This window comes from Haemaphysalis longicornis, unplaced genomic scaffold (genome assembly GCF_048455015.1).
Source record: "Haemaphysalis longicornis isolate Haplotype H1 unplaced genomic scaffold, Haemaphysalis longicornis Haplotype H1 scaffold_6, whole genome shotgun sequence".
Classification (NCBI taxonomy): Eukaryota; Metazoa; Arthropoda; class Arachnida; order Ixodida; family Ixodidae; genus Haemaphysalis; species Haemaphysalis longicornis.
In genome coordinates, this window is record NW_027526407.1 from 14,990,843 (window position 1) to 15,017,489 (window position 26,647).

The window sequence follows — 26,647 nt, forward strand, 5'->3', positions numbered from 1 at the left end:
TTGCAGACTGGTCAGTTCGTGTGTAAACGAGAGGCGCATGTTACGATGCGTTTCTGTGCATCTGTGTATAATACATATTTTATATGCACAAGCGTAACTTTTATGTAATTGTAACCTGTACCGATGTGTCGAAGCGCAGCACAAGACGAGAGACAAAAACAAAGAAGAACTATGTGTCTTCTGTGTTCTTATCCCTCGTGTTATGCTGCGCTTCGACACGTAGTTATCTACCAACTCGCCCAAACCACTACTCTGCTGTAACTCGCATCCATTTATATGTCTAGTGCGTTCGCTACAATAGCAATTGCCTTGTTTACGCGGCACTTTCGTCGTGAAGCCGATGAACGGCTTCATAATTTTACCCTTGGGCCCCCTACATCAAAAACTGCTGTTGTTGACGCTGAAATGATGATTTGAGGGATTTCTATTTGTTATCTATACGGTTTTGCGCTACTTGGTTCATTTTCACTTATTTATACACAATTGGAGCGTGCATGGCAGACTTTTGTTCCTCACCGCAGAATAGCCACCGTCGTTACATGACGGTGACTTGTTTGATTTTGGCCCCTCCACCATACTAGCGTGAACACATGTGTTAACTCAGCATAGGTTCTGCCCTTACACAAACATTAAATAGTTCGATCGTAGTCTTAGCACCGCTCTTACAAAACGTCTTCAATTGTATTTTGGCTGAAACAGGTAGAAGCTGTTCCTCATTGTATCCGTGTCTTTCCCTTTTGTTCACGTGTACTTCAAAGTCGTTGGTCCCATTCACGGATTTGAATTCGTGCCTTATGTTTACCGAGGGATTTTGGGAAGCCAGGCATGTCCGGCTCAGAGAGACACTTCCGTCTTCAAGTAAAATGTGTGCACTTGTTCCTGTTTGGTGTGTTTGTTTTAGGGCTTTACAAACTGGCTTATCACTTTACGAAATTACATTACAAACATTCACAATACGACAAAAACGCCTCAAATAAGTGCAGTGCACAGGCTTCCGTGCAGTCCATATGGAACTTTTTGGTACGCCAAAAACCCTTCGCGGAAAAAATTAAAAAGAACTAAATGAGAGGCGAATCACAGTCGTTGGGTAGAACAAGAGGCCATAAAATAGCGTTCTGTGCAAAGGCATGAGCGTTCGCACCAGAGTCATCCTATCCGCAACACCCCGTTCTTCGTTGTCCTTCTCATGCTGAAAATACCGGCCAGTCAGCCAGATTGAATTGTCTAAGAACTCACAAGTCTTTGCAGCAATGACCACAATCATTTCCGCTTGAACGACTATGTGCCTAGCTGAGATTAGGTAAAAGCGCATGCATAATAGTGTGATCGGGAAAGGGATTGTTATTTTTGTTTGCTTATTTTGTGTGACGAAATCTGCTCGATGCTACACATAATTTTGTACTTTCAGTTAAAACCCCATGTCGCAGTGTACAAAACTATTCAAAAGCAATAAATACAGCGGTAATAAATTCCAACAAAGCTGCTAAACTATTCCAGAAATGCTACACATTATGTTAACGCGAATGCGTAAAATATTTAGCAAGATGTTTGGTGGGAATGCAAGTATGTTTGCATGTAAACAGGGGGGCGAGTGAGAACTTTAGGCACCCTTCTTTGTCAGAAGCACTGATAAAGCTGTGGTTATCGCCAGCACAACGCCGCACAGCGTGATTTGCTCTACCGCAAAAGATATGTTTTCCCGGTTTCTGTTCTGACACTGGTGCGAATTTCTTGATGCGCAACATTCCTAATCGCTGATGCTGGAGTTTCGCACGCATAAAGGGGGGTACCTCTTTTGAGAAGTCACGTTTACGTAGCTTCTACAGAAGCACAGCGACCAAGCTTTCTTAGGTAAAGGTCACGTAAACGGCAGGATTCACAATTAATGCCCAGGGAAGTATGTAGCCTAGTATGCTCACACGAGCCCTCTTGTCGCTGCTGTAGCTCGCTGCAATGCTCTTCCGTCGCAGACATGTAACCGCCGCTGTATATCCTGGAACAAAAGTTAAATGTATATACGCGCTGTCGTATTTCTATTTTTTTACCTCCGTGCATAAACTGATACCAAAGGATTAGAAAACAGGGAAATACATTTTTTTCGCCTTCTTAGAAGCAATAACCCTATCTGAGCGTCGCAGGAAATGAAGCGGTATATATATGATTCATTGACACCGCGAAAAGCCCCATCCTCGCCATCTTTGCAAGTCTACCGAAAAAAAAAAACATGGCATGGGAAAACGAGACAGAAAGGAAATGTGGGTCAAGTCATGCCAGTATTTATTCCATACTGATATCTGAGATTCTTGGCAGGAAACGCTCGTGTCCACGCTCGACCGAAGCATGCCGTCAACGGAGCTATATTTTCTTTCGTTCGGTGGAATAAAGTGTGCTTTTGTGTCCCGGTTGTTTTTACACTGCTAGATTGCTGTTACCTGAAGCAGCTTTTTGGGGGCAATACATGATACCATATGTGAAGCAAGAAAGCCAGAATGTGAGTTGGCGCCGAACTGCTGAACCCTTTTAACAAAAATTCTGGACCCCATGCTGATGCACCCCTAAAACTTAGTGACGTTATCGCTCCATAGAACTTAACTCCCATGGAGACACCGACTACAAAGACCTTGGCGTCATTTCTTTGTAACTCCGGCTCGACTAATACTCCGAACATTTGCCTTTCTTTACCACACACCGCGCAGTGTGCGTGCGCTGTGTGTGCATTCCAGCGTCTGTCAGTTTCTTTGTGCTTATCTGCGTTTGTTTGAGCTTGCATGCCTACTTGTGTCTTCGATTTCTTTGCTCATTTTCGCCCCCCTCGTGTTGAAATGGAGTAGAAAGCCAACCGCGCTGCCATTCTGACTTACTCCAACGAAACAAATTGCGCCCTTAAGGATACGCTTTCGAGAACAAGATATTGTAATTATACACAAAAGAATGTTAGAACACTTGAATTTGGTTCGTTTGAAAAAATAATGCTTTCAAAATACTTATATTTGTAACCTTTGAAAGAAACAGCGCAAAACGCATTTCTATGTTAGAATAAACAAGAAGATATATGACAGTGTGCCCTTCTATTTTTGTAATGTTATGCGTACAAGAAAAACAACAAATGATGGTTTCGGCATTTCCAGAAGAGTACTTGGAAAATGTAATGTCTACACCACCGGAGTTGGGACTGTGTTGTGTGGATGCTGTTTGTCACATCACCTATTGCTAAAATCTGTACTCAAGGAAGGTTTCGCATTTGCTAGCCTTAAGCAACAAAACAAAATGCCTGACAAAACAAAACATCTTGCGCCAACTTCATTATTTTTTTTTCCGCCAACAAATAAGGACCTCCAAAAATAAAAGTCAACATAAAACCTTTATTTCAAACGGTATTTGCCAAGGAAATACTACAGCTTCCCTCAATACCTTAGCTTAATTTTTTTTCAAAAGTGTGCGTTATGTCCAGAGATATTTATGGCTTTTAGACAAATGCTGCCGCAGACCCTGGTGGCTTGATTTGTGTTGTGCGTCTTAAAGGTATTTCTGGGCAGATCTTGAAATCACATTCAATAATCAGAATGTGGAAAATAATAATTGTTGTATTCCTATCCTTTGGTATACATCGCGGCGAAAGCTGTGAGTGATGCGTTATTTTTAATACTTGCTGAGGATACTAGTAACCCTTTTTTTTGAAAACTACTTGTGCTTTTTGGAGTTCCCAGAGCATCTGTCAATAGAAGAATATTCCTAGATCATGGTACTTGTAACCATTTTGGTAGACTGTATCCGCAATGAAAGCTCTCGAGAACGTCATTTATGGGTTCCAAAATATGTACAAGTGATATCAAAAGTCGCTATTGTAGATGCTAGGCTTGTAATATGGTTTTCTGATGTTCACCTACATTACAAAAAAAATGGCGGTGATGAAGCTTCGACCTAACATCAGCGTGGGTAAGAGATAAGCTCAAGCAGAAGACTTACCAGTCAACATTAGGTGAAACGAGGGGGTTGAGCCGGTCGTGTATTTCGTACGAAGGACAACAGAGAGGGCCTTAGGTACTGATTTGAAGGTGGGGCGGATTAGGGCAATTGACGACGACGATGATGTCGACTAAAATCGTGTGGGTCTACAATAGATACATTATTCTGGAAAGCCGAGCGGTTTTTTTTTCTACGACGGAAAGTAATTGCGTTTTTCACAGAGGTGGCGGTGGCGTTTTCAACACAGTCTTGAATTGAACAACATTTATTTTAAGAAAAAGCTCATTATGCACTTCAAATATTCTATATATTGTAAAATTTGGGATGTTAATATTTTAATATGCATGAGCAATTGCACTCTGCGCGTGGCACTCTATGCGGAATTCGCTCTCACACACAATCCACTCGAAATCATGAATAAAATTACGGGCAGCAAATCTTTCACTCTTTGTACAGAAACAGGAAGCTCTAGTAAAAGTAATGTTTGTGTAGCAAGTTAAAAGAACGAATAACATGCTAATTAGGAATTAGGTAACATTACCCTTGGCAGTCAGACCATACATTTTGGGAAAATGACGCAAAGGTATTGAGCCTTCGGCTTTGAATCCGTCATGTCGGCTTTTCTGTATGTTTTAGAGCAACAACTTTTAATTAGTTCTGAGACCGGGAGGGGGGGGGGGGGTTAATTTCATTATTAAAAAACAGGGGCGATTAAGCTCCTCTTGATCCCCCACCTTCCGTGGTCCCAGAGTGGTACCCTCATTTAACCCCTTCAGGCGCAAATTAGGAAAAACACCTAAAATAGTTTTCATACTTTGAAAGGGGTTAACTGAATCACTACAAAGAAATAGAAAGAGAACAGGGGAAACCACACTAGTGAGGAATGAAGAAAATTGGGGGTGAAATATACACTCGACAAATTCGCTAGAGCAAGTTGTAGATGGATATCTGGGAGAGGACTTTGCCCTGCAGGGGATAAAAGCAGGCTGCTACTACTGATAATTATATTGTTCCTGCTCTTTTTTGCTAGTGCCGAGTGAGGAAGAACTTGTGTTTCCGCAAATTTTCAATGCTCGTGACGAGCTTGGAACAAGATTACTAAAGATTAATGACAAAATTACTCTGAATCTGAAAAAAAGTTCGGTTTTCGATGATGGCTTCTTCCTAATGACGTACCCTGGCGGAGTTCCAACGCGAACATATGTAAGTGTCACTTTTCCTTGACTTTTTACGCCTTGCATTTAAGCTTGTTTGTTCATTTCAATAAAACAACCGGTTATTTGATGCATTTTTATATTTGAACGCCATCGAGATGTCAGTGTCCTTGTGAAATAGTTCTACGAAAAGATGAAAGTTTGGCGAACACAGGTGAATGCAAAATGCGAAAACAGAACAGGAAATGAATCAAGAAAAACATATAAAATCAAATCTGAAGAACCATGAACCACAAGTTACTTTATTCAAGAATAAAACATATCTATCTTCTAACCATGCATACGTTGCACGATGCACTAGAAATGCGTGTTCCCAGGGGCACCAAACTTTTCGAGTCCGTGGGAAGACAACGCTCGTGCCTCGAGTCTCACTGTGGGAGCGTCAAAGTGTTACTTCCTCCTTTTCGGGGATGCCTTTAGATTTCCAATCAACAGTATTCAGTTTCTCGCAAATGGGCATGTGGATGTTTTCTTGTTACAAACGAGCTGGGCAGCAATTTATTCATACGCGATTTGCAACAGTAACCTGTAATCGTCCCCTTCATTCCGACGCGCTCAATAACCCGTTTTCTAAGAATGCTAGTTCCTTTCGCTTGCAATGGTTGGTACATATTGAATCAATCTATGCTTTACTTACCTGTCTGTGAAGAGGAGAAGCAGAATCTGAAGTCTGAAAGGTTCCGTAGGCAAGCTGAGACAAGTTATAAGGTCCTTTTAGTGTGACACGAGGAAGGATTGTCTGCATCTTACTCTTTGAAAGCTCAAATGCATTACTTGTTGGGACTTCCCCAGAGCAGTGTAATTGTTATTATTAACGTTTTATTCTACCTTCGCAGCTTGATGTGGATAAATTGCAAGAAGGCCTGTATCACGACGAAAAGTATTTAGCCTCCGTCGTCGTAAATGAAGACGGCGGCTTCGTGAAAGTGGTTGGTATTTTTATTTACCGAAAGTGAAAAAAAATGTCTAATAGCAATATAGAAACTTTACTCACACTGCATTCAAGTACAGCGATATTACATTGCATAATTCAACATCGAAGGAAAGGTCGTATCGAGCGGACTGTGTTGTAATAATAGACGAGGATTAAGTGTAAATCCTGACCACGCAATATTCCCTCCGTCAAATTGCATTTTGAGCGCACCATTAACAGAAATAAGAAATGCAATATGAACCATGTCGCCGATTTTCCTACTAAGCAGTAATCGTGATTGCCATGGGCACGTACACTGTTCGTCAAGGTTCACCAAAAAATAGCATTTACATGAGGGATAACTGATTCGGGTTTAAGTGCTCACAAAAAAAAAAGTTCGTCGCAATAATTCTGCGGGGCGCTATGGGCTCGCTTCTTTATTCTTGTATTACTCATGAGCTCATTCATCAATGCCGTTGTGCTCTTCGGGCGTTTACCCTGTAATCACAGGATAGTAAATACGCTATGGAGTGAGTGTGCTGTTGCTTTTATAAATGTTAATTATGTAATATACCCTTTTTATTTATTGCACAGTAGATGTTGTCAAACTATGACACCAGGTGAGATACGAAAGTTCTTAAGGCGTCAAGGTACCGACGGGGGCGGGGAGGGGGTTCCTGGCGGTGGCTACCTAGCGGAACCATCGAGGCATTCTCTACAACGACAGCTGTCACTATGAAACGACGCGGTATTGGCTTACCAATGATGGTATTCTTCGGTTTGGTAGGCATGCTGTTGGTTGGAAAAGTGCGTAAATCACATGGGCCATCCCGAGGAGGACCACCTAGATATTGGCGCCAAACGCCGCTAAAAATGACGCCCACTGTTTCCCATCCTTTCGTGCCACTCTTCTTCGTGTGCAAACACTGCATCGCTTCAAGAATTGCGAACCTAGGAGCTGCTGAAGTGGTGACTAATACGGCCTCAATGTTCAATAAAACGTTCAGCAGGAGATCAACAGAGTGCCCAATAGGATTTAAATTTTACGTTATTAGAAAGTAGTGAGCACCTCCCATTAATTTTAAACCACATTCGGGACCAAAAATAAACGAAACTGCTAGCAGCAAAGGTTTTACGCCTTGGAACGCTGCTGTGCGTCCCACTACAATACACAGCCTTTTGGGGCGTTGATGGGTATAGCATTCTGCCCCCCCCCCCAAAAGCAGAAAAAATGTGCTCAATGGGGCCTAGATAACAATAAATATCTATTCTGACACCACATCATTTTTATCTCCACCGGCTTTCTTGTGCTACACGAGAAGCCTTGACCTTCAGAGAATTGTAATGTTAATTGAGCATAGCGAGTAATGTGCACATCAATACGTTACTTTGCTCAAAAAGGAAGGTGTGGTTGGACCAAACCTCAAGATTAAGCCGCTAGAAGGAATGGAACGTGCCAATGACGGCTTGTTTCCACATGTGCTAGAACTGATTAGCAAAGGACCAGCCAATGTTGGGCGACTGAACGGTGAGTCATGGCAATAAAATTATATCTTTTTGCAGAAGCCGACATTTTATTTCATCAAGTTCGATATATATGAATATAACGCCGATTTTTTTATTTTTGAAGGTGAATACTTTGAGCCGAGGAATGTGACACTAGAGGAGCGGACAACAGGTAATCGTAGGACTTCTTTTTGATAAAAGAGAACGGTGACACGAAAGAAAAAAAATTGCCTCCTTTTTGTTTTGTTTCTTTGCCAAGATTGAATTTAATTCTCCTATATTAATAGTGCTCTCGCCATTTCAGATCGCCGACGTGTAGAAACGGTCTACCCCGAAATCCGCGTCGTGGTAGATTCCCAATTTCATGAAGGCTTCAACCGTACAAGAGATATGGTCAGATACCTCATGATTACGTTCTCTGTCGTGAGTAAGCTTTTGTGAAAAACTACGAATTGATGTAATTTGAAGGCATGCTACGGATTGAAGAAAAGGTGTAAAAATAGAAACGTTTCAAATTGTTATAAAGATTACCAACCACTTTACTAAATCTAATTAACAATGCGGGCTATAAGCCTATTACAGAGGCTCCAATGCTTTTTTAAAGTAGTCATCATTTATCAATCAAGTGTTAGTCTGAAAGAAATCACCGCTTAGAAATTGGAGACTGACTTATAGTTTAAGCAAGACTGGGGCAAAAAGTCCCCATTGCGGAGACACCGTGGGCTAAACATGTTGTGCATAGTGAACTGTATAGGTGTAGTGATGTGGGCCAACGGTTATTCAGAATGGGATCCCGTGGCACGGGAGGAGTGCTGATTATAGTAAAAACAAGAAAACTTGAAATATACATGCACATAACTCTTACACGCATACATATTACCGCAAGCCCTTTTTTAACAAATCTGACATTGACGTTTTCGCTAGATAGATATGAGAGGCTTGTGTGCCTCTTACATGTCAGGTCCAAGAGTATAATTAAAGAAGGCCCCATGGACAACACCATTGGCATAAATGCCGCGACGTTGCATTCGTAAAAAATGGAGACAGTCGCCAATATTAATCCGCAAAAAGGTTCATTTGAGCTCCCTGAAATCTTATACAATCCTGGCTGTTCACAACTTTTAGAGCAAAGCAATTTCTAGAAATTTAGTGGGCTGAAGATTTCGGTATACAGCCCTTACAAAAGTCATTTTTCATTCCCGTTCAACATGAATGCTTAGTGGACTTTTATAAAAAGCAGTATTGCGATTAAGTCCAGGTTTTTAAGGTATGACTCGTTGTAGAAGGTCGACAGGCTTTCTAAAATGCGAGGATTACCCATGTGCTTTAACAATATTTTATGGAATAAATGGGGTGACATGTTTTTATTACCTTCCACAATATGTTATGAATTATCACCTTTGCGCGATGTCTATTGCTGGTCGTGTAGAATTTTCTTGATGTGTCGATATTGGCTCCATTCGCTCTTAGTACGCGGCCCCTTGGGCGCGATACCATGTTCTTCTATTCTAAAAAAATCTAAACAATCCTGCGGTATTTGATTGCGATGCTGCCTGAAATTAGTCCCCAGATGTATGTAAACAAATCCCAGTGTAATTTGGGGAGAAGATTGCTAAGGTAGGATTTGTTAAAGAATGCAAAAGCATATGAAGTAGAAAAGAGCGAAGATCAAGTGAAGTAAAAGCAGGGTGCCTTGCTATTTTACTTATTGCGTATTTTATTGGGCTCTTTATAATTTTTCTTTAGCGATTTGTACACAGAATGCAGAACACATACAACGTTTGTATGAATTTTCGAATTACTGACTACTCACCGCTTTGGTGAGGAGAAGTAAAACTTGACCTCACCAAAGTGGACAGGTTTGTGATCAAGTTGTTCGTGAGGACAAAATTTACTTCGCGTCCGTGCAGCATAGAAAGATAACAAAAAACAACACACTTTCCCTGCACGTAGACTCACCAACACACGCACGCCAAGCATTGTATCGCGCATGCGCCCTCGGAAAAAGCATAATTCCTTCTCTGTGAGAGCAATCGATGGTACGCTCACACATTTGTCTATTTATCTGTAGATGTAATGTGCCTCATTAATCTCCCGACTACTTTGGACGCTTTTTTAGGAGTAGAAAAAGGGGGCGAGACAAAGACAAGACTAGTACAAATTGGGAAGGACGGATGTTTCCATATCCTAACACACGTGTGCCATGAAACACTGGGACTTATTCAGGGCACCGCTTACAATGGTCGGACAGGTAGCCCCCCCCCCCCCCCCCCCCCCGCTGCATGCGACGACACCGCTTCTTGGTGCCCCCTCAGTCTGCCATATGTGCGCCGTCCTGCTTTTCCTTCGTAGAATTTGCCACAAGACAATGGGATGTGATTGATGACCCCTTTTTTGCCTGTAACAAATCTGGTGCCATAATTTTTTATGCAAGCGTGGCGCGGTTTTTCCTTTACAACGGGGCACGTCCGCATCAGCTTGCCAGGTGCGGCGGCCAGTACGGCAAGCACCACTTCCTGCGCGATTTTTTCAGGCCGTGCATTCGCTGATGTACGCACAACGCAGCTGCACGCCGACACTTGTATCGGTTGGCATAACGTTTCCTCGCAGAACGTCTAGCGAGTGTTCTCTAGCTTCTTTTTCATCTTCGTCTGTTTTTACAACAGTGAAATGCAGTCGTTCGTCTCATCTTTGTCCTGCGTCGTCGTTAACAATATATATCTCATAATTTAGTTTCTTCCCTGTTGCTGGAAGCTCGTTTCTAGTCTCTGAGCGTTACCCCTATCCTCCTTCGTTCCATGCCGGTGTAGCAGACGAAAGTTCTTTATAATTCTTTACCAAGGCCTCAAGTTTCCCCCGTTATATCACTACCGGCAGCACGCGTTGCTTGTATAATATTTTTTTGGTCACCGAGGTAGCTTACTTCCCATTAATTCGTAGCGCTTGCCCAGTGTACGACCACCCATAACTATACTGCACCGGATTTTTTTGTGGTTTGAGTCATCAGTGACGATCTATCCATTATAGCTATAATCTTCTACTTGCTCTAGCGCGCAAGTACCTATGTTGAAGACGGCGCTTTCAGCATGCTTAGCTATAATTTCGTTATACTTATTATTTGTTTGTTGTCACAAGGTCAAGATTTCTGATTGTAGATTGTCAAAAAATTCTTGCAGGTGCGGTGGAGACTCACTGCACAAGGCTATATTGTGCGCAAATGATAAGTGGCTAAAATATTCTCGTTTCCTCCTATTACAATGTTTTCGAAGTCAAGCTCCCAAATGCCCCCTGCAGACACGCGGTGCAAAGTTTTGGCGAGATGGCATCTCCCTTTCTTGCTCCCTTTCGGGTCGGGAACTTTTCGCTTTTCTTGTGAAGGCTTACCTTGCCCGTACAGCCCTTATATATGTCGTTTCAGTCTTTTGTAGGCCTCCTCTATTCCCTGGTCTTTCAATGCTTCCAGCATGGCTGGGTGCTTACTGAAACGAACGAGTTTTCATAGTCCATAAACCCCTCGTCAAGGGGCCATTACAAGCTGCTGATTGTTCTTTTACCTGATACTGACATGGCTGTGGGTTAGTGTGTTTTTTTCGAATCGAGCCTGTTCGCGGCGTTTTCGGAAATTGATGCTCCCATATATACGGTTAACTATTACTTGGGTAAGCAGGTTGTACACAAACCAGCGTAGGCTGGTGGGCCTGAAATTCTTAATGTCTTTGGTATCTCCCTTCTTGCTATTCAAAATTGTGTTGGCGTTTTTCCAGGCTATGGGCACTTTTAGAGCCGTTAAGCATTCTGAAATACCACAGGAAGAATTTGCAGCACGATATCTCGTCGTTCTTTTAAAAGAGCCAGGTTCGAACCGTAGTCACCTGCAGCTTGTCCGTTTTTCATGCCCTGGAGAGTGTTTTCTACTTGCTCTTAAGTTAATAATAGGACAACGCTAGTTAAGCTTGTACGTTCAGTAGTTTTCCGCGGTCCAACGTAGCTGGAGTGTAATTTGGCGTACAATCATTTTGTTACACTTGATACTGTTACACTTCATCTAGTTCATACTCTGCGTTATGTTACCAATGCTCCTCTCTAAGTGTGTACTCTCTGTGTCTACCAATCGCTAGGTTTCTCTTTGCTGCTTTTAAGCTTCATCCTATTTCCGGCGTTTCCGCTATTATTGCGGTGTTGTAGGTACGAATGTTTGTTTTACTTCGGTTAATCAATTTCGCAGCTCTGCTAATTCAAACTTATTCGTCTCACTAGACACGTTCATGTTCTTTGACTTCGCAATGATTTCCCTCGTTTTGTGAATTGGTTTTCTGTTGGTGCCTACGTGCTGCTTCTGCCACAGCTGCTGCGTCTGTTTCTGTAATTGTCGCTGCTGGGCTGTCATTTAGCCTGTCTACACTCTCAATGGTCTCCTCGTTTGGAATTGCGATTCTGTTTTGAAGGGTTGTTTTAAATTTGCATCCGGGCTATAAGTGACTTCATTGTGGGTTTCTTACTTTTTACGAGTTCCCTTCTCTCGCTTTTCAGAATCAGCCTTAGCTTGCATCTAACCATCCCATGATCGCTGCTCCTAATCTTGTTTATCATCTCGACATCCTACATAATACTGGGTTGGCACTTAAAATTAGGTAAATTTCATTTTTGTTGTACCTTTGGGAGTTTTCACTGTCAATTTTTTTATTTCCTTTCTTTTGCAGAAGAAGTGTTCATTAAGCCGAGTGTATTTCTCTCGCCAATGCGAGCTAGTATATCTTGTTGACGTTTGCGACTGTCTACTTCGGAGTTCATTACTGACTGTTGTCTAGTTTGCTTCTCATAATCTTTTTCTTAACGCCTCCCATCACATTCCTGAATTGTTTCGTGCCTTTCTTCATTGCCGACTCTGTCCTCGTAGAAACTGTCTACGGCGTCTTCATCATAGGTGTCTGCTAGTTCATAAACGTATATTATGTATGACCGTACCTCTTGTTCAGCAGAACGGTGCGCTGGGATAGTTTGCATAAATGCATAACAAAACCTTCAAAAGCGCGACACAGAAATACGTGAGGCAGACAGGAAACCCCGACGAGCACTTCCTTTTGTTCATTTGTTAAGCGTGACCCCAGCAACTGCGACTCTTTCGGTGATGCTGAAAAAGTCCTCCACGTTCCCTGCGATTTCTCTGTGGATAAATAATCTCACTTTTTGCTCCTTAGCACGCATAATCTTAGTAGCGGTCGAATTCTGTGGTATTCGGGGCCCCCAAAAAAACCCACCAATAAAGCGCCGAAATTAACGCAAGGAAGTAATTCGTTTAGGATTTCTAACGATTCTTTAAAAAAGCATCCGTTGAGTCAAACCATATGTGGGAATGTAGGAGCTCTTACTTTCTGTTCAATCACCTTAATTTTAATGTTGCGAATACCAACAGCAAAAAAAAAACAAATTGTGGAAAAGGAGTATCATTGTTTTTGTATCAGCATTTCTGAGTGTGTACTGAGTATACATCTTATTTTCGCTGAACATTTTTCAAACGTTGTGGTTAGCGAGAGTTACTGACCGACATCTAAGCTAAATATTAGAACACCAATCCTTTTAAAGCATCCGCCATATTTTTTACAGAAAAGCTCGGGCAGGTGACCAGCGGGATTTCACATTTATATTTTCGTATGTTGCGATGCCGATAGAATTCGTAAACAGAAAACGGGAGCTATAACTGGGAAACTAAAGAAAACTCTATATGTGTGTAGCAGGTAGTGCAGCTATATTAAAAAATGGCAGCATCCCCACTCCGTTGATGATGGCGAGGGTGCGGAGTACGGGGTCTCGAAATTACCTTAAGGTTGCGCCCCGAGTGACATCCGATTTGCGCCGCGACCATCATTCAATTTGAGCCTTGAGTTGCACCTTGATTATTCCCTAAATAAAACTGCAACTCACGGCTCAAATCGAATTTCGCTTGATTTTCACTTGGTGTTGGTGTGCGCATGGATGGACGCCGACGGACATTGGGAGGTCCTAAGGTATCCCAAACCGTTACAGGCGAGGGAGTAAGCCGTCAGACACTCGGGTAGTAATCGACGGTCGTAGCCGAATGGTTAAGACGACTGACACTAACTCTGTCTTGTTTACCAGAGACAGGCTCGAATCCTGCCGGTGCCTGGGTGATTTTTTGCGATTGCAAATGCTATGCGCACGGACGCCCACGAACATTGGAGGTCTTAGGGTACTCCGCACCTAAAATGTCTAGTCACTTGGCAGATGAGAAGCAGAGGCACAGATTGGTTGAGGGGCGAAGCAAGGTTCCATCTAAAAGTAAAACATGATACCAGCAAAAAGTAGAAAACTAGACGTGCAGCTTATAAAAGGCAGATCTCAGGATACCGTTCCGTCCCGTGGCATCAGGATGGAAGATGCCAGCCATGTCAATTGAAGCGATGATATAAATGGGCGGCCGCGCCAGCATCAGCACTGAGAGGTATGTGCCTCTCGGTTGTTTGTCCTTGGTTTCACATGGCGCAGCGGCCACTGACGATTTCCTCCCTGTCGAAGGCGACCGTCCCGGTTGAGGCCGACGTCCAAGAACGGATACAGGAAAGGTGAATGGCGATACGAAAACGATGATTACAAAGTCCTGGCCACCAGGGATGAAGATGATGAGCTGCATAAGCACTGGCCCCAGAACAGCTATGCACAGTGTAGCCAAGAAAAAATTTCGGTGTCCTTGGAGCCGCAGTGCTTGAACGGGAGTCTGAGGATGACGACAAAAAGATCTCGGGTAGCCGTGGCTTGTCTTGTTTTCATCGTCGGGTAACAGGCTGGGAGCACTGGGCAGATGACGTCGATATGCTGGATCGGCGTACGTTGGGCTCGGGCGGTCCGTCCTACACGGGCCACGTACCCTTCACGGTCGACTCAGGAGCAGTAAGGTATGGACCGGGAGAGCCAGGATGGGGATGAACACCGCTCCACCCAGTAAACATGTTACGCTGTGGCAGATAAAAAACGCCAACGATGGCAGATGAAGAAATAATATATAGGGAAGCCATAGGCGCACGAGCGTGGGGGTGTCGGTCATATGGTTGGTATTCTTCTAAGTCGCTTTAGCGTATTTCCGTGCACCACTGCGGTCATCTTCCTTCTCGTAACAACAATGTACTAATATTTCCTAACAAATGTGTAGTTTTATTCATAAAAAGTGGAATTTGCCTTGTCATCCTGACTGAAAACAAAACGTTGATAATTGAAGATGAACGAAGAGCTGCTGGAGGAGTTGAATCTACAAAAGAAATTTGTCAACTCCCACAAAACTGAACTTGAAGAATGCAGTGGCTCCAACGGGCAAACAACCAAGAAGCGATTACAATTGACCAAGCTGTCTAAATAACTAACGGGAGTAAATCTATTGTCATTATGATCTGCAAGAAGCAGGGTTTTAATTAAAGTAACAAACTAAGAAAAACTGAAAGGCAACAAAGCAAGAAATTACGTTCGCCAAGATAGGTCGCGTGCACTCAAGAACCCAACAAACTGGAGTGCCCACAACACGAGTTACTTAGTGAAATATAGGGCGAAAGTTCATGCGCAACTGTACGCTGGGACGTTCCGGTGACGAAACAGTGGTGAAAGGAATATCTTTTTTCTTGAAGGGCCAATACTAACTTATGACGACCAAGACAAGGCACGTATATTTTAAGAGATAACAAACAGCAAAAACTTCAGACTTATTCCAAATACCTCTGAATGGTCTGAAGTTTTGAGGAGCCATGCACCAGAACAGAACCCAAATTACTTTGAGAACGCCTCTTGACCGGAATCGTTTCAGCGCTGGAAAACAATAACAATTGTTGATAAATTCAAACGGATATATCAATGCACCTAAAGATGCCATGCACACAAAATATGTTTGTTTATTCGAAAGATTTGGTATTCTATAGTACCTCGAGTGCTTCTCCGGAAGCAAACAATGCTTTGTTGACTTGGAAATTAATCAATTTAAGGTAAATTTTGATTCTCCCGCAAAACTGTGTGTTTTTGTGATGTCTGTAATGACATCAGAAGAACAGGTCTTCAAGCTGCTGCGGAGCCTTCTTTGCTGTTAGTCAACCTAGACAGCGCGAACATACCATTCGGGTCCGTTTCCTGCCTTCGCTGTGATTTTAATCGTATTCGTACCTAGTTTCTTTTCTTTAAGGTACGAAATAATCGTTTCCTAAGATTCGGTGTTCGCTCAACAAATATGGTCACGTAATACACCGTCGCTTACGCCAATCGGCCAGTGCCGTATGAGACATCCCCAAAGTGCCGCAGTGCTGTGCAGCTACAACAATCATAGTGTGTATGACCAACAGTATTAAGCATAGCTACTTCTATATTTTCGTGTACATTCGTAAGCTTCATAACTTCCACTGTGTGCCACACTATTATAACTGATATAAAAAGAATGTGCCGTACATTATGGCGCTAATACCTCGTTCAGCAAGCTTATAAGCTCGGCCTAATTTGCGTTTGTTTTGCCGGCTTGAGGCATATATCACATCGTCGGTTATGTTGCGGGAAATGAGCTAGTTTGTCGCATGGAAATTCCCTTTTTCGTAATTATATAGTTAATTTTAGAGAAGTTTACATTACAAGTGGTGTCAGTATAATTCTAACGAGGCAGTATTTCGAATGAACCAAATTTGTGGTTTGTCTGCAGGACCCCTTTAAAAATTGCAGATCATTCAGCATACTCCCCCTTGCGTTGAAGTTGTTTGCAAAGGTGATAATTACCCAAGAAGCAAAATCGCAGATTTTCATGACATATGAAAGCAGGCAAACTTTGAAGAACACTACCAAGCAGTTGATCACATCTTTGGTGTCAGTGAGGCAACATGGAAATTGAGAAAGCATATTATAGGCAATAACAAGCTAGTAGAGAAGAGGAAGAGGCGAATGACTGCGTAGGCATGGTCGTTGTAGAGAAAGTATTTATTCATATAGAGCTGTAGGAGGGTTACACAAGTATATGACAGGAAATATGTAAGACAAGGCGGGCACGCTCATTCTTCACAGGAAAACTAAGGAGGATATCAAAAAGAGTGTCAGACCAAAAGAATATGTCATCAAAATTTCCTACAGCCTACCTCGAGCAGGGAGTCAGAAAGCTACATAAAAAGAAGAGTTGATGCCAAGTAATGCAGTACACCTAAGTGACTTGAGATTTTATGACAATAATACATGGCTAGTGAACCAAAAAACATCTATAAAATGTTTTATAACCACCTCTTTGAAGACTCCGAAAGTTGAGTTTTGATGAACGTGAAGAGAGATGTGTAATGTTCAACGGGCACAGTGCAAAGTCCTAAAAGGAAAATGGTTTTAATGGAGGTTTCTCAAAAACGCTGTCAGTGCAGTTCATATGTGAACGGAATTCCTTGTAGCAGTAATTAGGGGGGAAGTGTGGGGAAACTACGCTTTATTAGAGAATACCTGGCAAGGACGGCACCCCAGAAAGAGTAGAATGACCTCGTGTTACCGTGGATGACTCCCAGTGCACAAATGTGGCGTGTACTAATAGCTCAAGGAAAACTTAAACCAGTTCAACACGACAAAAAAAGTATATTGACTGCAGTTACGCATCAGAATAAGCAGTGAACGTCCTATATAAAAAACTGCACGGCTTCGACTAGTGATGCAAAACTGCAGAAACAGAAGAGCTCGTGGCCCCTCTGCCTTCGTCGGAGACCCGGTTGTTGCACCTCACATTGAGTGCCGTACTTGCTCCTGAAAATTCTCCATGACTGGCAGGCCTGGATTGTTTGTCCGCATGCGTTAACAACTCTCCCAATGTGGATCGCGTTAACGTGCGCGAGAATCCGTTGCAACCATCTCTGCAAACTCGGCGTCTGCAGCGTAAACTCTCCGTTTGTGCTCGCCACTACAGGTGTGAACGCACGTGAACTGGCGAAGATAACACCACGTGAGAGATTACGTCACACAAACAGGGCAGAGTGTTCTGGAAGGTCGAGCTGGACGACGCCGGGCCCTCCTAACGAGGTGCACGATCACGTGAGCTTGGTGTTTTCGTTGGCATTTTTTGACAGTTCGTCACGTGGCATCACTGCAGGCGCCAGCCTGGACGATGCCGGGCGCTACTCACGATAGGCAAACACACATGCGTTCGGTATTTTTTCTTGGTATTTTTGGTAACGCTCGACGGCGAATCTAGAAGCTTAAACAGCAGTGCGGTTGAAACAAACTTTCATGGAAGACATCATCGCTCAAACGAAAAGAAAACAAGATACTTGGAGACTTGACCTCGGCATGTATTTTAGGGAACTGACAACCATTTGACAGCAAGCAGGCAAAACGAATAAGAACAGACGTGACCTGACAAAGTTACCCCATGTGTTGGAGAAATATGATAGTTCTGGGAAGAACAGGCTAGGACATCTAAAGAAAGAGAAGGATGGCGGGATGCTGCAGAGTTCCTCATTCGCAAGTGGGCAGAAACAGGCTGATGAGGGTGATAAATACTTGGCCTGAATGTGAGCACCTCAATTGATCTGATGATCGACGACAAAATGGACAGAAGAGAAGCCATTGGTTGTAACTGTTGTAATAAATCTTCATATTCTCATGTAGCCAAAGCTGACGCCCGCTTTTTCTGGTAACAACGTGTAACTGAAGTGAGCTTGTGCTCCCCGAAGAACTCAAAGGTACATAAATGGCCAAGGAGCAGCCCACAAAATGATGTGCGCAGACATGTTTCGGAGAATCCAATACCACGCTATTGGCCCTGTGAAGGATACTTACCTTTTTGTCTGATCATTCCTGGAACCTTCGATTTAGATTCATAAAACTGGAAACCAAAGATGAACATTGTCATTTAGTGACGACCGGGAAAAACACTCTCCATATCACATGCGATATCTCGTGCGGCATACAAAAGAAAGAGAAGGGAACACGCGCGTCACTTCAGAAACACATCCGGTCATGGCTAGCCTCTGGCAATAGAAAACAAAAGTAACGAAAGCATAAAGCATGATTCACGGCAATATGCTCTAGCCAACCACAGCCCTACAAAAAACAGTCATTATCACACCCATGTGAGCAGTGCTCAACGTGTTGGTTTTGTTCGGAAAATTATTACGTGTCAATAAAAGTGAGCGTTGGAGGCCAACTTAAACTTTTTTTCGTATTTTGGACAAAATACACAGGAACTTGATTTTATAGAACATTTCAATTTATGATGTGCTGTACTCAATGGGTGCGTCCCAATCTATGCTTTGGGCATCTTCGTTGCCATCATCATAGAGAGTAAGTCATGCCAAACCCAGTTCCAGTGGTGACGAAGCAGTCAACGAAGCTTGCTTGAGGAGACAGCATCGCAGTCACCAACGATGTAGGCTACCTTCCTGTCTAAACTAAAGTGTGACGCCAGCGACACATTTTCTCGTAATAATGTTATTACAAACTAACTTGTTCTATTATTGAAATATTTCGCATAACTTAATAAGGGAGAAGATGCTTAGTACTATTGTCTAAATCGCGTAATGTTTGTTTTAATAACGGTACTATTATTTACAAAAACTGTGGCTTGCGTTACTCAACATTCCTACTAAGAGGTTGTAGCCCGCATTGGTAACCGCGGCGCCGTTCCAATTCTTCTTCCTTCAGTAGGGTATTTGGATTGTTTTATAAACAGTCTACCAAGATTTCTCTGAATTAGAACGGAAACTTTGTGTCCCACTGCCTTAAAAATAGTTGACAACGTACGTTGCATTCAGAAAAAAAAGAATCAATCCCCAGTGAAAACCTAAACGATGACTTTCCAAAAGAAGTGTTTCAAAAAATGGAATTTTGAATACTAACTCTTGCACTACGTCCTCTCGCAGGTGAAGCTTCGGTACCTTACCGTGAACCATCCAAAGATACATTTAAAATTTCGGGCGATCGAAATTTTAGCGGTAAGTGGCGTACAGTTGTTTCCAAATGTTATCGCCGGTCCGAAGTTAACACTAAACATTTTTTATTGAACGGCTGTCTCTACAGTTAGAAACGGAGTGCACATATTACAAATACATTGACGACGATAACTGGCCCTCAGTTGACGGAATCGCCACGCTGTACAGCTTAGTCGATTATGTCGGCAATTATAGTAGTAGGTACGGCTTCTATGACATCGTTTACGTCATAACAGGGTAAGTGTAAGTCTATTGAAATATCCATTCAATAGCACTTCTTTTTTGAATTACTACGTGCGAACATCACTTTTTTGTACAAAAACTGGTTGTCACAACAAATAGGGCCCTCCTTCTTGTAACATACCAGTAAATATTGTAGAGTTCTTTAAAAGAATACGTCGCTAATGGTTGCGGGGACACTGAGTGGATGTATAGAGTTCTGCTTAGTGAGTAAGCTTTATTGGCTACCCGCCTGTGCAACCAATCAAACTTGTGGCTATACTGGCAATTACAGACACTTAGAACAGTTTGTATTTGTCAACGTGGCATGAAAAAGGATAAATCCACGCTACAGAAGGGCTAAGAAATAAATGCGCAAAAATAAATATAAATGCAGCGCACTGGTCAGTCATAATGCTTATTGACCACATGCTTTGATAAGACACAAAGAAACGGTAACACAAACAGGAACAATTTCAGGGTTGAAGGATTTCAATATTTTAATACACATTCTGGACAGGTACTTATGGCGCGCTGGTTCAGTAAAGTGATAATAAGTGCCGACATATTAGAAAAAAGGACCCTGGCAGTCAAGGTACATTTCAGTTTTGAGCTCAAATATGGTATATAAGAAATAGGCACAAAAATATACAATCTACAATTTTCTGTGAGGGGTTAAAGAACTAGGTACAGAAAAAAAGTATTATTCATAAAAATAGTAGCGTGAATAATATTCTTAGCGTAAGCAGTAAGTTGAACTGGTCGAGGTATCAGAGGCGGGAAAATTTCCTTGCTGAGGCGCAGAGCAGATGAAGAGAAGATGAAGAATTCGGACACCTGCTGCCTACTGGCTCACCCGGATCCACATTCACACACCATATCTTATGGGAGAGGGGACCGATGATGAGTGGCGCCATCTCTGTGCTCATTTGTGATATAATCAAGTGTTTCTTATTGCGTTAAAAACCACCTCGGGCTGTATGGTCTCGTGACATAAAGGTTACGTTTCTGCGTTTCCCCTAAATCAGGTTTAAATGCCCAAGAGACCGTTTTTTGTTGTTTGTTTTGCTTGAAACACATTTATTTTCATCACGCGTGGCATATATTTTTGGTACAATTTGTGCATTATAAACAGGATTTACGCGTGGTTTTGTTCCCTTTACAGCAGTTCCAGATTTGTTTTGTAGTTTGTTTTGTACATTTTGGTGATTTGGTCCCTTTCATGTCGGTTTCGGCTACTTTTCCGAAGTATTTTTGTGCATTAGAATTATTTCAATTGTCGTTAGCTACGTTTTGATTCAGGCTATTTTTTTAACTTGGGTGGTTCTGTCCCTTTATGTCGGTTTCAAGCATTTCGTAGATAGCTGAGCAGAGGCTAGCTGCGGGAACCGTATGTGCAATATTGTTTCTAATGGGTGTTGCTTGCCCTGTTTCAGGTGAGCCTCGTGCAGTATTATTTCATTTATGATGCTTTTGACCTGCTTTAGGTATGCGTCGGCTGTAAAACATGCCCTAAGCAGGTGTAGTGTCTTACGGAATATGGATTATGAATGCGCTACCTTGACTGCCTCTATCGTCTCATCAATCTGATTATGGGAGTCCATCTCAGTCGTATTGAACAATGAGAACATGACATTCTACTGGTAATGGCAATACATTCCGCCTTTGTGGGCCGGAAGCAGCTGTTCGTTTTCTGAAATTCGCGCGAAACGCAGGTAGCAGGAAACTATAACCCCAGTTGCATTTTCGGTTTGACGTCACCTGCCAGCGCACACCCGGAATATCGACGCTCCCTGACCGATTCTCACCTTCGATCCTTGGGCTCGGGACAAGCGTCCTCTCCGATCGCCCTCTTTTACATTTTGCGGACTGTTTACCGCAAAAACAGGTCGTATTGAAAGCGAAACATTTTTGGCTCTCTTCCGAGATTTCCGGAGGCTGCTGCTTCCTGGTACTTTGTGGCGGGGCGCATTGCAGGGTTTTTTTAAAGCAAAGTTTTACTGCTTTCGTCCAGCGATGTCATGGAGGATGCGCAAATGACCTTTTGACCGGAGACACACCCACGGTGACACCCCCCTCGAAGCGCATCGCGTGATTCGCCGGGCCCGCTGTTGGCGCCTGCGGGCGCTGACAGCGGTCGCCACCGCCGCTGCGGCCGAGGCAGCCAACCAGCCCGGCCGCCTCCCATGCATGCGGCGCTGGGTCATGCCAGCGTGCGGTGCCCGGCGGAGAGAACTGGTGCATTTGCCATGCCATGAAACTGGTGAGCGTTGCACGGAACCGAAAGGCTTTGAGACGTGTTCAGCAATACAGTAACGTTTAACCAAGCGAACCCAAGACTGAACCAGACTTAGTCAAGCTTTTGCTTTGCATATGGGAGGTTAGCTGAGCTAAACCGCGACCATTTTTATTACCGCAGATAGCCCTGCATCCGCGCGCCACGCCTGCGGCCATTGGAACCGACTGGCAGCGTTGGCCTTATGGTATCGCTCTCGCGGAGGCCGTAAGCGATTGGCGGCAGGGAGCCCCAGTTAACGTGCGTATCCAATTATCTGCACATGAAGCTGGTGGCGTATAAACTGCGTGGTGGCCAGTAGAATGAATGTGTGAACCACTTTATTAAGAATGAGAGGACATGAGGCCCTGTGGGGAAGTGAGGATGGGGGAGGTGGAGGAGAAAGGGCGACGCCACAATTCATCACAATTCACACAGTGTACACAGTTGTAGTTTTAAGGCCCCATTCACAAGATGCATAGTTAACTCTGTAAGTGGCACCAAAATCCACAGTTTGCGCTGTTGAAATCGGTTGTGGATGGGTATGGCCAGTTTGGGACAGTCTGTCAGACCGCTACACCAATTTGTACAGACCGTTTTGAAGCACGTGCTGGGTAAATATTTCTAGAGTAGCGGGGTCGTCACGGACACGACTAACGTGCTCCAGTTCAGTCGCGGGTGAAGGACCTACAGTTAGCACTTGATGGCGGTTACGGGCGAATATAGGACAGAGCCAAATTAAGTGGAAAAGATTTGGGATGGCATCACTATTGCAGTGGGGGCATAGGTGCAATTGAGAGCCTTCAGGGGCTGACCACTTATGTACAATGTGTGGTATATACGCTGCATTTGCATACACTTTATCACGCGGGCTCGTTTTGAAAACCGCGATTGTGAACGAGACGGTCAGCGTGTACCACATATTTACGACCGTTCTGCAGGATGTTTTTGACGACGGAATCTACTTCCGCTATAAAGACACGCCAGCGGCACTATCAGCGTACAAGCATAAGCATAAAGCTCCGGTTCACGTTTATTGCCATCCATGTGCGGTGTATGCCCTTTTTTAACATTGGCATTGCATTTCTGACCGAATAATAAATATTACTACAAGGCTGCTGTTCAGCACACAACCAGTTAACTTCAAAAATTTTTCTAAGGAGACGTTTCAGTGTCTTGAAGAAAACTTTGATATTGAGGGACGCATTCCCGCAGCAAAATACATGAAGCATAGACAAGCACAGGTTCACACTCCGCCTACAAGAAAGGACATTTGGTACACAAGATATCTCTGAAAGAAAACTTTTCGGAGTTACCTGAGTTCGCCAACCTTCTACCATCACATTGGCGCTCTTTGGAAGCTGCGACAATGCCGAAGTATGGTGTGTTGTACATCAATCGCCGCACCTACAAATGAACCAAAATGCGATTGCTTTTAACTTTCAACTGAACATACTTCTTATTTAATGACCGAAATGGTAGCTTTAAGGACTACAGTTGTAGTACGTGACAAAAATGAGCTATCCGTTTGCCTCTTGTAGGAGCCCTTGCATTGAGAGCAGGGACATTTTCGCAGTGTTTGCAACTTCACTGTGAGCCACCAAAATATGAGGTTTAAATGAAACTGCGAGTAGTGTTGAATGAGGCATAGCGCCTAATTTTCTTACAATTGGATTCGGGATAGATTCAATAAAACAAGAGATACATAAATTTTGTAAGCATACTTTCTGCCAAGACGGCCATCTGTTGAAAGCAGACGTCTTTAAGAGTTGCAACTTCTTGTTGGTAAAATATTGTTAATAAAGTAAAACTCGGTGGAATAATAGTAGCCTTTAGGGAAAATGTACGTGTAATACTTTTGCTAGGCACCCCTAAATGTTATAAAGGATACGAAGGATTAGCGAAAAAATGAACGCGACCTCTGCTGTAACTTTCTGTTTCTTTTAAACTTGGTACACCGTGCCACCAAAAAGCATGGCGAGTGCTTCTTGTTTCTTCACGGCCTTTTTTTCTTTGCTAATAGAGAAATTAAGCAGCCATGTATTTTAATATTAACAGTATAAATAATAATTATGCATTTGTGTCTTGCCTAAAATATGGCCACGAAGCGAGAGACGAGGTAGTTGTCTTGAAGGAAAAACAAGTTTATTGTAGTGAACTTGTGCTCCACTAAGAACTCAAACAATACACAGGCGGCAAAGCAGTAGTCAGCAGAAGTCCGTCGAATTGAATCCCGAACACTGTAGATCAAATAAGATTATTCTATGCTGGTTATGTTAGTTCAAAACGCTCTCCCTGTCAAAGGAGATTAGACGTGCGTTATAAAAATAAAGAATGGAACACGCGCTACACTTGGCCCACGGATGATATAGTTAACACAGCCCAGCGCAGCCGGCCGGCAAAAACAAAACAGAAATAAAGAAACCCAATGCATAGGCAATAGGTATGTTTTATTTTTGCTGAAAAATGTTGACAATTAGGAACATTGCCACCAGACTTAGTAATTTACAAAAGCTTTGCAGATGTAAACGTCTCGTTCAAGTATTCTTTTAACTTCTTGCCTGTGTGCTTCGCGCTTGTCCTCCTCTTCATTAGGATATGCCATCTCCACATCACTGTGGTCGCGCTACCAAATTTCGTTCCATGAAAGCATCTACTAAGAGCACCTTCACTGTTAAAGGAGTACTGACACGAAATTTTTATGTTACGTTTTTTTTGCTGCTATGCGTGCCTACCAGCCCACTAATCATAGAATGGCAGATTAGGCGGTCGAGCGCAGCGTAAACATTCATTTACGGCGTCGTTTATTCGTGCCAGTTTCGGTTTCGACAAAAAAACGCCGAGCGGCCGCCATGACAGCATGTATCACATGGCGTCACCATTCTTGCCGTATCGCTGCCTCTCTGGAAGCGCGCGCGAGCGAGCGCACGCGCGCGCCCAGACCGGCCGAGGTCTTCGCCGTCCCCACAGGCCCTGGCAGCATGACGTCAGTCCCAAAACCATGACGTGTACACACGCCCGAGCAGCGCGCGCCAACCACAGCCAGCGCGTCGGCTTTGTCACGGGAGCCCGGACGTCGACAGTTTGGGGCACGTAGCAGATGATGTCACGTCGACCCGCTCTGGCCTTTCTCGTGCGGGCGAAGATTAAAATGGATTTTAAATATGTTTCGCTGAACGGTTGCTGTTGAAACTTGCTGGGAGATATCTCCTGATAAAAAGGAAGCGTTTTACATAGTTATCTCAGCTTTGAAATTTCGTGTCAGTACTCCTTTAAAATACTTTGCGTCGATGCGACGCGTAGACGAATGAATTGATTGTTTGATTGTAGGGTAAACTTAACGCGCCGACGCAACGCAGGCGATGAGGTGCACCGCATTGGCAGGGCTCCGGATAAATTTTGACCACCTGGTGATATTTAACGTGCGGCGAAATCTCGTGCACACAGGTGTTTTTGCTTTTCGCCTCCATCAGAACGAACGAACATCGACTACCGGAGGATGGTAGCTATATAGAACTTCAGTGTAAAAAAAATCGCTCTCGTTTACAATACACCCTAATGCAAAATTGGGCGCAGTGCGAACTGCCGAGTATTCTGGGCAAGGCCCATGGCTGCTGCTTCAGTAGCGCGTCTGTGCGGATTCTTGCGTTGGCTATGCTGCCCCTTTGGTTTGGGAACACTTCCTTCGTTTCAGGAACTGATGGCGCCATCACGGAACGCGCTGAACTCCGGAATTACCTTGTAGCGCGTCGATACCGGTGAGATCGTCTCGCGCAGCATCGGCATACCACCCTCCCTCCCTTCCTACTTTCGGCTTACTTTCATCGTCCGTTTTCTTGCTCGCTCTCTCTTCAGTGGCATCTTCGTTTTCGGGGTTGCAAAAAGGTGACGGCAGGGGATTACACGAAACCACAGGAGGGGAGGTTTGGGGATTGCGTTTTTAAAGAAACGTTTCCGTGCGGTGCATGGAAACGGCCCTTGTTTGAAATTTTGCTTCATGAACTGGATGCTGTATAATACTTGTACGGGAGGAAACAACCCCTACATGCCTGTACATTACACTATTGTCGATAATACGTTCGGTATAGTGCTATTTAGGACTTACGTGTGACAGAACTGGCTACGGCATGCTGCTATATCAATGCAGTATAACCTGACAAACTCCTTGAATCCCGTTATAGAAAAACCGGGATCACGATGGTTCTTGTACGCCCTGGCACAGCACTAGAACGATCTCGAAGTCTTGTATCAGCGCAATAGTTGCGTTATATTGTCGTATAGGACGGGTATCATGCTCGAGAATGTTTTGCTCATCATCATCATCACAAGCCTATCTACGTCCACAGAAGAGCAAAGTCCTCTCCCATTACCCTCCATTATCCCCGGTCCAGCCCTAACTGCGACCGATTTATCTCCGCAATCTTCTTGATCTCATCTGCCAATCTAACTTTCTGCCACCCCCTGCCACGCTTGCTTCTCTAGGGATCCACTCTGTTACCCTGAATGATCAGCGGTTATCTTTCCATCGCATTACATGCTCATACATGAGTCATTATGTTCATATCTAACTCCTTATACAATTTCAATGAGCACTGTAATCACCATACGAGTGCAGTAACCGCCA

General features: G+C 43.5%; 1 protein-coding gene across 1 annotated transcript in view; it reads left to right on the forward strand.

Annotated features, from left to right (window-relative positions):
• The first annotated feature begins 3,449 nt into the window (after positions 1–3,449).
• LOC144142268 (venom metalloproteinase antarease TserMP_A-like) overlaps positions 3,450–26,647 on the forward strand; it is a 63,255-nt gene continuing 40,057 nt past the window's right edge. Inside the window, exons 1-8 of the mRNA XM_077673636.1 lie at positions 3,450–3,621; positions 4,997–5,169; positions 6,017–6,109; positions 7,495–7,621; positions 7,724–7,771; positions 7,904–8,022; positions 19,461–19,532; positions 19,618–19,766. Of these exons, the coding sequence (XP_077529762.1) occupies positions 3,564–3,621; positions 4,997–5,169; positions 6,017–6,109; positions 7,495–7,621; positions 7,724–7,771; positions 7,904–8,022; positions 19,461–19,532; positions 19,618–19,766 (839 nt within the window). The 5' untranslated portion in view covers positions 3,450–3,563. The remainder of the gene's footprint in view (positions 3,622–4,996; positions 5,170–6,016; positions 6,110–7,494; positions 7,622–7,723; positions 7,772–7,903; positions 8,023–19,460; positions 19,533–19,617; positions 19,767–26,647) is intronic.